The sequence below is a fragment of the Eleginops maclovinus genome, chromosome 10 (assembly GCF_036324505.1).
Source record: "Eleginops maclovinus isolate JMC-PN-2008 ecotype Puerto Natales chromosome 10, JC_Emac_rtc_rv5, whole genome shotgun sequence".
Lineage (NCBI taxonomy): Eukaryota > Metazoa > Chordata > Actinopteri > Perciformes > Eleginopidae > Eleginops > Eleginops maclovinus.
Window position 1 is genome coordinate 3,547,147 of NC_086358.1, and position 15,459 is coordinate 3,562,605.

Here is a 15,459-nt window from a genome sequence, read left to right on the forward strand (position 1 = left end):
TGGCGATAATGCGCCATCTAAGCTGCCAACCACAGAAGAAGAATAGGTTGTGACGTACAATCTACTCATTGCGCATGCGTGTAAGGTTAACACGTGAAGCAGACAGCATGGCGGAGACAGCAGAAGTTGGGGTAGACCGGGGACAGGTAAAAACTGTTTTTCTTTGCCTTTAATACATTTAAACCCTATATAAAGATAGTGTATTCTAATAGAAGATTAAAATACCAACACATTGTTATTATTTGGGAGTAGCTATAAGCAAACAAGCATTAGTTAGCTTGTTTTCTTTCCTCTTTAGCAACGAAGCTAATACCAAGTAGCACGTCTAGACAAATGGAGTCTGTCGGTGGGTTTTTATATGGGTTTATAACTGAATTTTATGTCTCTGCCAGGTCAAAAAGGCCGTCCAGGCTTTGCAGGCTTTCCTGAAAACCAAGTCCACCGGGGACTCACTGTTCCTGGACGACACACAGCAGATCAGCCTGCTCTTCACCCTGTGGAAGATCCCCAAAAAACCACAGACCATCCGCATGTGAGTCCACCTGACAGCCATTAGAGCTGCCTTCATGCCTGATCTGTTGTTTTCCTCTCTTCTGAAGTAACTTACTGATAATGGCTTTTTATTCCACCCTTGTTCTGTTGCCATATCCCCTGTTTGACGTCTATAACGTCATTATAAAACGTATGTAAATATTTCTTTCCCCTTAAACACAAAGAGAGCAATAATTACCTCTACAATTGTCTAGAGGTATTTTCAATGTGTAGAGATCTGATTTCTGTGATCCTAACAAACTCTAATACTCTCGTATATTACTGTCTGTGTGACTACTAACCTGTATTCAGCTTTAGAAAAACATAGACTAACAACACAGGTTTTAATATGAAAAGCACCAAAGCAGCCCGGTTGATTCTGTGAAGTGTTTGACCCGGACAATAACTGGTGCCATAAAGATTCAACGTAAATCCAGATGGACCTCCTCTGCTGTGGAGCCTGTCTCTACAACTTTGAAACACAACTTGTCATATTTACATTAAAATTCCTGCATTTCTACGGCTTTTTCTGCTGCATGCATGGTGTGAATATGTCCTTGCTCTCATCAGATGCTCCTCCTCTGATATCGTCTTGTGTTTTTTCTGTCCTCAGTCCACTGCCCCATGGCCAGCGGCCGGACACAGACGAGGTCTGCCTCTTCACCAGAGACGAGCCCAACATGACCTCGGATCAGACGATCAGGTTTTATAAGAAGCTGCTGCAGGAGAAGGGGGTGACGAACATCTCGGAGGTAAAAACCAGTCAGAGGATCAATAAAATACAGTCGGACACTGATTGGATTATTCCTGCATTGACAGCTGTGTTGCAGTTTTATAGAAGAAGTCATAGATTATGGAAGAGGTGGATTTTTTTAAATTTCAAAGGAGAATGTAGCTTAGCTGTAGCTTTAACCAAATTTAACAGACATCACTTTTAACACAACAAATACTTTGGCTTTAATACAACATAAAGCCTATCATCCTTTTCTGGACTTACTCAGAATAAATTAGAGGTCAAACCAAATATATCCAATTAAACATTGGCAATTGTGCTTGACATCATCCCAATAATACATAACAATAAACATTTATTAGCCATATATATATATATACACACATACGTACATACACACACACACACACATACACACATACACACACACACAAACACACACACACACACTGCATCCCCAGTCCTGTCCATTGATTGTTAACCTCCTTCCTGCTGTGTCTGGATCAGGTCATCCCGTATAAAGTCCTAAAGACGGAGTACAAACCGTATGAAGCGAAGCGCCGCCTGCTGGGGAACTACGACATGTTCCTCTCTGACGACCGCGTCCGCCGCCTGCTGCCGTCTCACCTCGGGAAACACTTCTACGAGAGGAAGAGGTAACACATTTCCTTACCATGCATGCTTTCTTTCTTTCATCCTGGTTGTAGGGGTTTCACAATTTAAAGTCCTGTTCCTCCTCCTTTGTTTGCGCAAAATTTGCACCGTAGGAAGTCCGACTGACTGAAGTGTTTGATCCGGACATTAACTGGTGCTATAAAGATTCAATGTTAATCCAGACGGTCCTCCTCTGCTGTGGAGCCTGTCTCGCTACATCTTTGATACACAACGTGTTCACTTAAAAAATACCTGCATTTCTGCTGCTTGTACTACGGCGGTCCTGTAGGCAGCTATCGTCTTGTTTTTTCAGTCTTCTGCCCGTTGTACTTTAAATCTGTTGGTTCAGCATTCGATTCTCTGTTCTCCTCATGCATTGTCATCTCATCCCTGTTCTTCACAGAGAGCCGCTGTGTGTGAACCTGCAGAGCAAGAATCTGGCCAGAGACATCAGCAGAGTGATCCAGGGCTCCAGCCTGAAGGTCACCAACAAGGGCTGCTGCTGGTGAGACCATCAACTGCTCTGTGTGGAAGCTAACCCCTTTAGAAAATCATAGACTAACAATTATAGACTTTGGGTATTTTAAAACAAACAGCACCATAGCAGCCCGGTTGATTCTGTGAAGTGTTTGACCCGGACAATAACTGGTGCCATAAAGATTCAACGTAAATCCAGATGGACCTCCTCTGCTGTGGAGCCTGTCTCTACAACTTTGAAACACAACATGTTTACGTTCAAATACCTGCATTTCTACTGCAGTGGTTCCTTCTACTGCGTTTCCACTGCATGGTACCTCTCAACTCGCTCGTTCTGTTGAGCTGTACCAAGCAGTGGAAACAGTGTTCCCACCCTGCATCTCTTAACTGAACCGTCCTGTGTTGCAGCATGGCTCGGATTGCCCACGCCGGCATGACCGCAGACGAGGTGACAGAAAACGTGGAGGCTGCTTTCCAAACGGTGTCCACCAAACTACGCACGGTGAGTCCGACAGCCTAAACAGCAGTGTTTGTACTCTTACTTCATATCTTCCACCTCTGTTCTGTAACGTCCTTATTGTGTGGTGCTTCCAACCCGGCGTTATGACACATTTCTTGTTACATTTCTTTTGTTTAAGGGTGTTTTAAAGCCACTTTTTGCCACTCTAATAGAAATATCTTGTTTGTCTGTGTGCAGAAAGGACCTGTGATAAAGCTGGTCCACATCAAGAGTCAGACGTCTGTATCTCTGCCCGTCTACACCTCCAACCTGAACAGCCTCACCGCGCTGGAGGACGCTCAGAAACAGGCAGAGACCGCCAAGAAAGAGGTGAGAGCGACTCATTCACACTGAAATATCAATCTGATTGTCTTTAAAGGAACTGTGAATAACCAGCGGCTGTGTTTGTGTTTCTCAGGCTGTGGCTAAAAAGCGGGCAAAGAGAAGCAAAAAGGCGGAGGAGGCTAAGAAAAGCAAGGATACGGAGGAGGTGAAGACAACCGAGGGGACAGAGGAAGAAATCCCACAGCTGGTTCCCGTTGGAACACCAAGCAAGAAGGCTAAACTGGAGGTCAGTGAGTCACAGCTGCAGGAATGAGTTAGCATTTCACCATGGATTAGATGCCTGAAATAAGGCCTGTGGTTAACACGAGGTGAAGAGATGATTTGTACGACATAAAAGTTCTCTCTCATCCTGGTTTCACGGGTTCCTCCTCTTTTGTTTGCGCACAATCTAAAATCTGCACCGTAGGAAATCCGGCTGACTGTGAGGTGTTTGATCCGGACATTAACTGGTGCTATAAAGACTCAATGTAAATCCAGACGGTCCTCCTCTGCTGTGGAGCCTGTCTCGCTACATCTTTGATACACAACGTGTTCACTTTAAAAATACCTGCATTTCTGCTGCTTGTACTACAGCGCTTCTGTAGGCAGCAGCATGATACCACTCGACTCACTCTTGATGTACAGGATGTTATGACCTATTTCACCACCTGAAGAGCCACTAGAGACCTCATTAAACCCCCCACTCATCAATATCCAAAGCTTCCATGTGGCTTAAAAACTGCAGTTGCTAACAAGTGTTTCAATGAGACGAATAAACGGCACCATGCCCAACGTTAGCCGCCTTCAGCTTAGCGCTGGTGAAGTCATGTGACCGTGCTGTAGTTCCTTTTACAGCTTAAAGTTAGCTTTATATTTATGGCGATTGCACTTAATGTCACAAACATCGTAAAGTGGTGTTAATGTGGAGATTACCCTGCTGAATAAAACCTGTAGGTATCATAAAAATGAGGCCTTGTTTTCTGAAACCCCGTTGCTTTTGTCGAGGGAGCGATGCTGACCTCCGGGTCGGCCCATGAAAATGCATCATCACTGCAGCACTCTTACAATATCTCATCTGACTCATTGTGTGTCTTTCTCTCTTTGCAGAAGACATCCAAGAAGAAGAAGCAGCTGGAGAAGGCGCCCAGGACGGCTGCAGGGAAGAAAGGAAGGAAACCACAAAACAAAATAAACAAGAAAGGCGGCAAGGCCGAGTCCAAAAAAGAAAAGAAAAGGAAAGTGCCCAGAGTGAAGTGATTCTCCTCCTCACACCCTCAACATGGACATTTTACACAGGACCAGATGGTCCACATATATTCCCTCTGTTTTGTGTCGTTATGCCTGGATGATGCAGAATATAAAGTTTGTTATGTGAAATTAACTTTGGCTCTGTCGTGTTCTCTAAAAGCTTTCTCTCTCTTTAATCATAGAAGAGGAAGAACAGGCCGAGCTAATATTGCTAACAATGGCTCTGTGTTATGTGACAGGGCTCTGAAACTAGTGAAGCTTAGGAGTGCAGCCCTTCTCAACATAATGAAAGCTGCATTGTACCTCTACAGTTTTCAAGGTCGTTTCAGGGACTTCCTTGTGAAAAGATAAAGGTTGAGACCGTTTGTAGCTCAGTATCAGTTTGTTTGTTGCTGAATGAGTGTTTCCTAAATTCCTGACCTTTTTCTGTCTAATCTAAGTTTACATGAACAGTAACATCCTGATTGCATAAAGCAAATGAGCAGAAAGTGTTTTTGCGTTACGTGAATTAAAACATTTGTGACATCCCAACTTGTACTTTCGACCAGCTTGTTTTTTGAAGTTAACCTGTGTACCTACATTTCCTTCCTTTTCCAACCTGTCTGAATTTCACCTGTTTGAAGGGGGCTGCATTTATGTCCAGTTGGTACTCATTTTTCCAATTATTCCGGCACTACATGAACGCAGCATACTTGTACTGTACCTGTGGCTGTCCAGCTCAAAAATGATGACCTTATGATGCTTATGATGGCTGTCCGGTGCTGGAAGTGTTTTAATTTAAGATATTTCATCATCACCACAGCCTTGGGTTTAATCCCAGTTCTGAACGCTGTTTCCTCACCTTTTGTGTCCTCGAACACATGCAGGGTATTATCCTTGACACCTGTTGGTTGATGGGAGTCATGTATATATCTGCCGACTGTATCTGATGTCGTCCCTTTGTTCAGGTTATCCTCTGGTTTGTGCAGCTGCTATACAGCTGCAACTACATTACCCATAAGGCTTTGCGCTTATAAGGCTACAAGTGGAAAATATAATCTGCTCTGAGACACTGAAATATGAATTTATGAAGAACATCTTGATTAGTTAGTTGAAAGTAGCTAGGTACATTTACACAAGTACTCTACTTATTTGTGGGATTTTTAGGGACTTGTTGATTCTTTCCATTTTATCTTTAAGCCTACTGCATTTTAAAAAAGCCAATATGGTTATCTTTGCTTCATTTCATTTGATTTTGACTGTTATAGGTAGTCAAAGTTAAATCACTCGACATTTCTCAGCTGTGATGGGCACATAAACGCATCAAAAATCAAAATGTGCCATGATTAGTATTTTATTAGTACTATTTGGATGCCAAGACTTCAAAATGCATCGTTTAATTTGATGCATATGTTTCTGAATAACGAGTCCCTTATTTTTGTGCTAATATTTCTGTAGTTCTACTGAGGCGTGTCACACAGCAGGTTTACAGTTAAGTGTTTCTCCTTATAATTAAGTGCAGGATCTTCTTCCCCTCTGGGTGTAATGTGACAGGATTATGAGCCGATCAGAGGTGATGATGTCGCTGTCAACAGGTGGGTCTGTATTCTTCTGAGTGTGGGAGTGGTGGGTCATCTGGAATTACAGAGTCACGGTTCCTGAGCAGAGAGACTCATCCTGCAGACCTTCAGCGTTCCTCACACACAGAGAGAGCGAGAGAGAGCGAGAGAGGAGCTGCTCTGTGAGGCTGCAGGGAGGAGGCACTGACTCAGGACCGGACCGGCTCTGACGGTATGACAGCATTCATTTAATTTAATAGTTATTTCTACAGAATGAAAACCCTCCTCTGTAGACTGCAGCTTGGCAATTTAAATACAAAATAATATGTATATTTACCAGCTACTAAGGCATACAACAGGCCTACTATTCTGTCACACTTATGCATGCTATAGATTAGTGTTTAACACACACACACACACACACACACACACACACACACACACACACAAGCATTGCATGATCTTATCACCTGATTAAAGTCTTCAAATTGGACAACATGAACACATACGTATTATCGAGCAGTCATTATGCATGCATTTGCACATCAAAAGGACATTATTGATCTAATTCAATTGTTTTATCTGCAGACTAAATTCCCACCTCTAGCAACTTCCTGGAAATTAACTTAAAGTAGAATATAGTATTTTAACACTTTAAATGACTTATCTGAAGCGAACGTGCTTCAATTTGTCAGCTCGGTGTAACCTAAAGCAGTTTATTCATAATTTATTCAGAGAAATGCATATCGTTTTGTTAACATTACTCCTGACTAATGACAAAAACAGAAAAATGAGTAACCAAGAGGGGGGTTTACATTTAGTTACAGTTGTTCTAAAATAAAACAATGTTACAGGTTATAATAATAATACACAAATCAATAAAGAATTACATTTAAAAAATATAAAAAATGACATGAAATCAATAAAAACTCACATGAAAATAAATAGTGCATAAATAATAAACAGCATGATTATCTGTGAGTATATGCACACAATTACAAGGTGTATCTGTGGTGTATTCAGAGCCTTTATTCTTGTGTTTCTGTTTCTCAGATTGCAGAAACAAACTGTTGTGTCCCTCGTCTGAAGGAACCCATGGAGGAATTTGGAGAAGACTCGTTTCCAGAAGACTCCGGGAGGCAGCGCCTGTTTCCAGACTCTGCAGGGGCCTCCGTCTGGGCCCCCCTGCACAAAGCCATCATCGTGCTGGTGATGGGCTCTCTGATGTGTGCAGCGGGGGGGCTCCTCTACCTGCTGCTGTCTCTGGGGGTGACGGACACCTCCCGCTCCGTGGCCTCCGCCTGCCTCTCGTTGGGGCTGGTGCTGGTGCTGATGGGGCTGATGTGGATCCCGGTGCTGAAGGAGAGGCAGAGGAGGAAGGGATACTGCCAGGCGGCGTGAAACCAGGATCTCTGATGATTTAGTTTGGACTCTGCTTCTGTTTTCTTCTTAGGGATGCAACTGCTTCCATTTTATTCTAGTGAGAAATCTGGTGCGGCCTTTACAACAGGCCAGCAGATATGACTATAATACAAGCTAGTTTTACACACACACACACACACACACACACACACACACACACACACACACACACACACACACACACACACACACACACACACACACACACACACACACACACACACACACACACACACATACACAGATCACCATCATACCATTTCATCACATGATCAAATCCAGTCTTGTAATTGGATGTCAATGTGCATGCTACTCAGAAATCCACATTGCAAAACTCCAGAAAAATGAGGTAACAGTTAATACATTTTACATTTAAATAAAATAAGTACAATGAAATAAAACTGTAATTAAATGTATTGAACTAAATTAAATGAAGTCCAATGAATAAAATAAAATAAAGTTAAGATAGATAAATTATTTTAAATGGATAAAATGAACACACTAAAATAACGACTGAATTAAAGAGTGAATTAATTTAAATGACATGAATTCAACTAAATTCAATCAAATTTGATTGAAATCTATTTAAGTTAATTAAATAATAAATACATAAACTGTACACACTAAAAATAACAAATAAACTAAACTAAATTAAATAAGTAATTCCTTTTTAAAGGCCATAAATAATCAAAAGCACTGATTTCAGCTGCTGTAAGTGTATGCACCTCTTTGATCACTGATGTGTTTACACTGTGGTTCATCCTCTCTCTTTAAAGCCTCTCTGCGGTGCTGTCCCTCCCTCCCTCCCTCCCCCGTTCCTGTGTGAACTGCCCCGCTGATAAGTCCTGCCGTACATTGAACTTTGACCATAGCCGGCTGTTTCATATGTGGATAACACTCCACTGTCCTGCAGCTGCACACACACACACACACACACACACACACATCTGGATTAAACTCTGGGAACAGCTCCTGGTTTGGAGGATCTCCACCGCTGCCATGTCCACACCTGTGCAGCTGGAGCCGGTCATGGAGAGGAGTTATGGGGGGGTGGGCCGCTGTAAATGCTCCTTCTGGTTCGCCGTGGCCCACGACATACTGGGGACCTTCCTCATGCTGGTGGGGGTGTTCGGAGGACTGGTCGTCCATGATTTGTTCATCTACGCAGGGGCCATCGTCATCTTCCTCAGCCTCATCTGGTGGGTGTTCTGGTACTCTGGGAATATAGACGTCCCCCCCGAGGAGCTGGAGGACGACGTGGGTAAGATAAGGCTGAAGAACCAGAGGCTGAGCCGGGCCATGAGGCAGATGTCGGACCGGTTTTCCTCCAGGATCAGGAACTCTTTCAGGAGGAGTAGACCTTCAAACACTGAGGTGTCGCTGTCCACCACCTTTGACAGCAACATGTCTTCTCCATCCACATCTCCATCCAAAGACCTTGTGAGGGACACCTTATCAATATGAACCTCAGAATCATTCTGAACTTGGACTTATTTGTTTGTATTTGCACATTTTTCTGGTGACAGTGATTTTGTGTGTGTGTGTGTGTGTTTGCTCTGCTAACGTGCTGAAGTCTTGTCCAGATAACATCCCCATGTCCGTTTCTAACTGATAAGATGTAAACTTTGCACACTAACAGAATTGCAAAACTGGAAACCACAGCATACACATCTGTCACTATTATGGTGTATTCATGAATTTTGCAAGGGTTTTGGTGACTGTAAATAGAAAATAAATGGTATTTTAACAGATTTGTTTTTGTGAAGCTGACTTTTTTTTGGATGAAATGTGACTGGAAGCTTCCTTTTTGAGGTGGGAATTTACAGAACGCAGCAATAATGACACATCTGACAGTTTTTACTTATTTATTTGACGAATAATGCTACGAATCCTTTATAATCTCATCTGTTTTACAAATAAAGTTTACAATGTTCTGCCTTACCAAAGTATTTGTGTAGTTCTGTGGTTGTCATCACATGCAGTGTTTCAATTGGCTTCAAAGGTTTGCACATGATCACAGATTACACATGCTTGTGTTTAACATGTGTAAATCATTCAAGGCAGGAACAAAGAGACCGCTGACAAGAGAAGAGTAAAGAGAAATATCAGCTTTCAGATAAAAAGCGCACATTCCTTGTTAATCATTTTCAAAATAAGCTCCTTTCAGGGTTAAGTTTCCGAATGTTAGCATGCCAGTAAAGTAATCTGAAGTTATCTAAAGATATCTTAATCTGTTTGTGATCCTCTAATAAAACTGCAGCACACACACACACACACACACACACACACACACACACACACACACACACACACACACACACACACACACACACACACACACACACACACACACACACACACACACACACACAGTAAAATGTTGGATTAGATATGACCAAAGTGATCACAGTGCAGATTTAACGGATGACTCTCAGGTCATCTGATTCCCGCTAATCGAGCTATGTGATAATCATATCTGATTGAGGTTTATGTTACACATGGCGTAGCATTTTGCCTGTGGTTGGTTTTCTAAGATAAGGGTTGTTTCTGCAGGTTAGAGTTAGGCCAAGTGAAGGACACACAATTATTGATTAAAATGTCAATAGCTTTGAATGTGTTTGTTATAATTATTAAACAAATTGAAGCTAAACCTGAAAAAAAGGGTTAAGGAATTCATCCTGAGCTAGTGGATGATTAACAGAGAATTAATTTCCTAACAAACAAACACCAGATATATATATATATTTATTTTTACCACAAGAGCTCTGGGGTGTGTTCATGTGATATTCTTTTTGTCTAAATGTGGCTTTAATTTATGTTGTAACTGATGTCGTTCTTAAAATATGTTTTCTTGCATGTTATGATTTTTTTTTGGGCCAATATTCACACTTTCATTGTATTCATTTTTATGTAATACTCCCAGGCTTTAATTCGCATTGTATAACAGTTATTAAATAAATTCAATATTCTTAAATTAAACCCTCACCGTTAATTGTTATTCTTATTCTGTAGAATTCTCATTAAATGCATACTTAGATGCATCCATATTTAGACTTACAATTTTACCTGACTAAAATATACAAATGAAGTCCTTTTTTGCAAACAAAAAACGTGCCTCAAATATATATACACAGAAATACACAGACACATCGCGGATCAAATGTCTTATTATCAAATATATGCATTTAAATGGTTATTCTGTAGTTTCGGAACGCTTTTAACAAAGAACTACAACTCCCATCATGCATTTCCGGTCATATGACGGCTGTGTGTTGTGTCATGTGACCTTGACACAGCTCTGTCAGCGCGTTTCCCTTTTTTCGCAGTGCCATAGACTGCTAACTGAGAAACAGCTAGTTTCTCTTTTAGACAAACACCTCTCTTTTTGACAGGTTGTTTAATGGATAAGAAACTCGACTCCCGCGTTTGCGTTTCACATTTTGTCGGCTTCCCGGGCTTTCTACAACTCTTTCATGTCAGCTTGTGGTAGACTCCCGGCAGGCCTCTCTGTTCACCGGGGGAGCATCAGTACTCACGCCGCCCTAGGGTGCTTGCCGCTCGGCCACTGAGGCAGCATGGGCCCGGTGTATCGCTAGCCTCTGGATAAAAGCTGGCAAATTTAGGGGAAGTGTTTTAGCTTGGATGCTTCTGCTACCGGTGACTGGCTGTCACAATGAACGGTGAGTTCGGTTGTGTCCATTGTCTTATGTGTGGCAGCATATCCTGCATGCACGAAGAGATTCAGTAACTTTAGGGTGTAGGATTTAAAGGATGTATTGGCATATGCACAGTAGCTTCAGTGTAGTTATGGCAATGAAAAGGTTAAGAGCCAGGCTCCTTCAACAATGCAACATAAATATATATGAGCAAGAATAAACAGAGTACAGTACAACAGTGCCATCTTATGTGAACTATATATACATGTCAAATAAAATACAATAAGCTAAATGCTCCAGAGAATGTTGCAAGTAAATGTTGGAGTTTATATGCATGCAAAATAAAAGAAGATAAACAAGTACAATTAAATACTGTGCAGTGGGGTAAATACAGCTAAACATACATTTGTGAGTTGTGACATTTAGTATCTTCAAGATCTAAAGGTTTATTGTCTTTTTGGCATTGAATGTCTTAAGGCTCCTCCAACAATGCAACATAAAGACATACAACAATAAAATAGTGCTGGAGAAAGATGCATGCGACACAGTGTGCCGGAATAAGTAAACTATCTCCATGTTAAATAGCATAATATCAAATAATGTTAGCGCCTCCTGTGTACAGACAGTAAGTTTGGGAATTCTGCAGCTTCTTCCACAATGTAACTAAACCACAAATGGCTTCTGTGGTTTGTTAAACCCTAATTAATCAATGCATGAAAGAGAAACTGAAAGCCACTCAGAACCACTCAGATGCTCCTTATGGTGTTTTTAATGCTCCATGCAGGAAGCCTTTCTATCTGACTCCACTTTGGAACCACAACCTCGAAAACTTCCATACATTACTTTCGAAGTGCCGCTACCAGAAGTATCCTGGATGTATTAGAAGTCGGTTTTGACATTTGATAATACAACAGCGTCATTTATATTGCTCCTTGCATACAAGAAATGCAGCAGAAAGGAGTTTAAAATAAGGAAAATAGACATGAAATGAAATAAAAAAGGGATAGCATTCTAAAATCTATTTAAAGCAAGATGCGATGTAACAAGTATTGATACTAGAACTGGAATACATGAAATGCATGACATAAAACCCACTAAATATTGATTACATTAAAGACAGAACTATATAAATATTGACCCATTCCTGCAGAATACGCATATACATGTACACAGACAGTACATTAATACGCATAGCTGTAAAGTACGGTAGAATTAACCAGAAAAACCAGGAAAAAGTCTCCATATTAAGAAAGATCAAACAGTAACTGAAATGTTTTAATGGCATATACAATATACAACAGCATCTCATTAAAATATTACTCCATAGTCTTTGGTGGTCAGAAACATCTTATTTATTTAAATTAAATGCAGTTTTTTCATAGTAAACTCACTGTTCTATGTTTCAGACACACTTCAAGTTACCATGATATTGATTTTGGTTCATATCCTCCATGAATGAGGGTTTTGGTCATGCTGTAGCAAATCATAATACTATTGTTTCTGTGAGTGCTGTGACTGTCTTTCTCCAGCAGTTCATTCCCTCTCCCTTTTGGACTTGCATTATTAATGCAGGAACAAGCAATAACTGGGTAATTGATTTCTCTGATCCACCATCACACTGATACTTAATCACTTCCTGTTTGTCTGCCCCTCCCTGCAGGCCCTCAGCAGAGCGACTCTAAGAGGCAGCACCTCCTGGAGAGGCTGCTGGACGCTGTCAAACAGGTGAGGCACATCGGATCGATTCATCTCCTCACCTTAACGGGATAGGAAGGGCGATTTGAAGTGGGGTTATAAATTAAGTGGTTTTAAAGAGCCAGTCAGTGAGTAAACTTCACACTGGCTAATGCAATTTCCCATACATGAATGTCAAAAGAAAGTGGGTACTGCACTTGCATTATCAAGCTAGCCTGGACTATTGTACAACCCATGGACTACTTATTCAATTGAGGTCTTAACAGGAAATGAACACTCCAGCTGAGATCAATGCTGCACATCAAGACTAAACCAGCTTTCAGGGAAGAGAGACGATTAGTTTCCTTCTAGAGTTCGAAGCAGGTCACTTCCAAATGTATAAAGTAGTGTTCCTCTGCAAGAGAACATGTCTGTTGTGGGGCTATTTGTGCAGTTTTAGACCCTTTGAAATGTTAGAAATGTGTGGAGAGGCAAGGAAAACAGTGGAGAAGTATTTCATAAGGAGGCGGTCATCATTCCCTTCATATCTTTGCAGTGCCAGATCAGATTTGGAGGAAGGAAGGAGATCGCCACAGACTCAGACAGCAGGTAAGAGAAGCGTCATAAAAAAATGTGTGGCTGGTGTGCAAACCCTGAATTCTCATTTCCTTTATTTTAAAAAGCAGCCATGTGGCATCCTTTTCATCGGTGCTCTCACGGCAGTAACCCTGTTGTTCCCTGCAGGGTGATCTGTCTGTGTGCTCAGTTCGAGGCGGTGCTGCAGCACGGTCTGAGGAAGACTCGGGGTCTGGCTCTCACCGCCGCCGCTCTGAAGCAGGCCGCGGGATTCAGCACCAAGACTGAAGCAGGTATGATGCTGATCTCAGGTCTAAAGTTAAGAATAAATGCAGTAACTTAACTTTAACCTCCAGCCTTCAACTTGGACAACACAAAGCTAAATGCTAACCTTGATACCGAGTAGCTTCATGGCAGATTTATTGAACTGTGAATTCATGAGTATTACCCAAGGATTGTTACTTCTACTTTTTGCCACCAATTACTATATATAGCTCTTTTTCTTAACCAATCAACCATCCATTAGTTCATGTTGCAGCCATTTCATTGCTGTAATTACTTTTAGTGAACAATTCAAGTTTTTTATTCCGTGCATTCTGATTTTTCTTAACACTTTTTTACATCCCAATTTTTTCCACTTTTTTCAATTTGTTTCTTAAACATTTTACTATGTTTTATTTCAGAATTTTAAAAAACCTTTCAAGCATTTTTTCGACTTTTTTTCAAAGTTTTCTATTTGTTTCCACTTTTTTCATGGTGTTCATAAATTGACTCAAATAAGGACACTTTTTTTTCTCCAATTAAATCACTATTGAACTGCAAACAGTCCCTCACTGTAAACACTTGCACACTGACTCTAATCACTGCTCCAATGTATGAACACTTTTTAAAATTTGCAGCCTCAGAGCTTATTAAGCCCTTAGACACATTAGTTTCACATTACACCAAATAGTCTCTACTGTGACCTTTAATAACCTTATGGTAATTAATTCCAGACTGAGCAGAAATGCATGACTTCTGTAATGGCCGCCGCGTCATCACCATTAGCATAATATCTGACGTTTCCCTGTTCTTCACGGTCAATTAGCAGAAAGGATCGTGGCTGGACTCGTGGATTTGGAGCTCGTAATGAAGCCGAGCTCTGAGACAAAAAGCCAGAAATAGCTGCTGTAATTTCCACACTTTGTTCTGAGTTTATATGCAGACGAGAAGCAAAACACCCAGTCCTTTTAGTCTCCACACCTCACACACTTTACCTCGAAACAGAAACAACTTTTTTGGGGTGACATCAGGTCAGGATGGAGCTCTGTGAAAAAAAAGAGTGTGTATTTATTAACGAGCGAATGTGCTGACTGTGTATATAAACAATCTGTATAAAACCCAGGTTATGTTTTCCTCCTCCTCCTGCTCTCTTCCTCCTCTCCTCTCTAGAGTTGACATTCTGGTTCTATGTGAAGGAGCATCTGAACCGCCACGAGCAGCAGCGCTTCTACTCGCTGCGTCAGATCTCCTCGGAGCTGGGCCGCGGCCGGGCCTGGCTGCGCTGCGCTCTGAACGAACACTCGCTGGAGAGATACCTGCACACACTGCTGTCTGAGCGGCCCCGCCTCGGGTCAGTGTGTGTGTGTGTGTGTGTGTGTCATTCAATGTAGTTCAGGAAAAAATAGACAGAGATTGAATTATGAAAGCCAAACTAAAATACCTTTCTCAAATACCTTTTTAGCTCAACAGTCTCTGTATATATTCCTCAAAACTACAGGTTTTTTACTCTATTTATATTAAATAGAGATGTCTCTCCCGGTCCTCTCTGTTTTTCTAGGACTTATTATGAAGACTGGGCTTTTATTCTGGATGAGGAGAGAGCCAGCATGCTCCCCACCATGGCTGCAGGTGAGATGTGTGTTAATGATGGTTGCTAAAGAGCAGCAAGCTTAAACTGAGAGATGTAACGTGCATTCCTCTCACTGCATGTTGTTTATTGCTCTTGTAAAGCAGTACAGCTCTATATAGATGCATTTCACTTGAACTTACTAATGTCTTACAACATACACATCCTAAAGTGTTGGCATCCAGAGGATATAACCTTTTGATTTAAGGCCTTTCCTCTGGAGCAGGCTTCATGTGTTT

General features: G+C 41.4%; 3 protein-coding genes and 2 non-coding genes across 6 annotated transcripts in view; all 5 read left to right on the plus strand.

Moving 5' to 3' along the window:
* Positions 1–17: 17 nt before the first annotated feature.
* rsl1d1 (ribosomal L1 domain containing 1) lies at positions 18–4,599 on the plus strand. Its single transcript, XM_063894034.1, has 9 exons — positions 18–146; positions 393–532; positions 1,145–1,283; positions 1,772–1,920; positions 2,322–2,423; positions 2,804–2,897; positions 3,093–3,224; positions 3,313–3,465; positions 4,326–4,599. The coding sequence occupies exons 1-9, from the start codon at positions 75–77 to the stop codon at positions 4,473–4,475; spliced, it is 1,131 nt and encodes a 376-aa protein (XP_063750104.1). The 5' UTR covers positions 18–74; the 3' UTR covers positions 4,476–4,599.
* On the plus strand, positions 888–1,016 carry LOC134871427 (small nucleolar RNA SNORA55). The gene has a single exon (XR_010166693.1). It is a non-coding gene; the product is annotated as a small nucleolar RNA SNORA55 (small nucleolar RNA).
* Positions 2,514–2,642, plus strand: LOC134871428 (small nucleolar RNA SNORA55). The gene has a single exon (XR_010166694.1). It is a non-coding gene; the product is annotated as a small nucleolar RNA SNORA55 (small nucleolar RNA).
* A 3,707-nt stretch (positions 4,600–8,306) lies between the features above and the next one.
* Positions 8,307–9,177, plus strand: LOC134871117 (transmembrane protein 238-like). Its single transcript, XM_063893715.1, has one exon. The coding sequence runs from the start codon at positions 8,312–8,314 to the stop codon at positions 8,888–8,890; it is 579 nt and encodes a 192-aa protein (XP_063749785.1). The 5' UTR covers positions 8,307–8,311; the 3' UTR covers positions 8,891–9,177.
* A 1,558-nt stretch (positions 9,178–10,735) lies between these two features.
* snx29 (sorting nexin 29) overlaps positions 10,736–15,459 on the plus strand; it is a 130,853-nt gene continuing 126,129 nt past the window's right edge. For both annotated transcript variants that reach the window (XR_010166653.1, XM_063893947.1), the window contains exons 1-6: positions 10,736–11,106; positions 12,743–12,807; positions 13,313–13,365; positions 13,501–13,625; positions 14,764–14,944; positions 15,152–15,222. Coding sequence is in view for 1 of the 2 variants with exons in the window: in XM_063893947.1 (XP_063750017.1) it covers positions 11,100–11,106; positions 12,743–12,807; positions 13,313–13,365; positions 13,501–13,625; positions 14,764–14,944; positions 15,152–15,222 (502 nt within the window). In the remaining variant the exon portion in view is untranslated. The remainder of the gene's footprint in view (positions 11,107–12,742; positions 12,808–13,312; positions 13,366–13,500; positions 13,626–14,763; positions 14,945–15,151; positions 15,223–15,459) is intronic.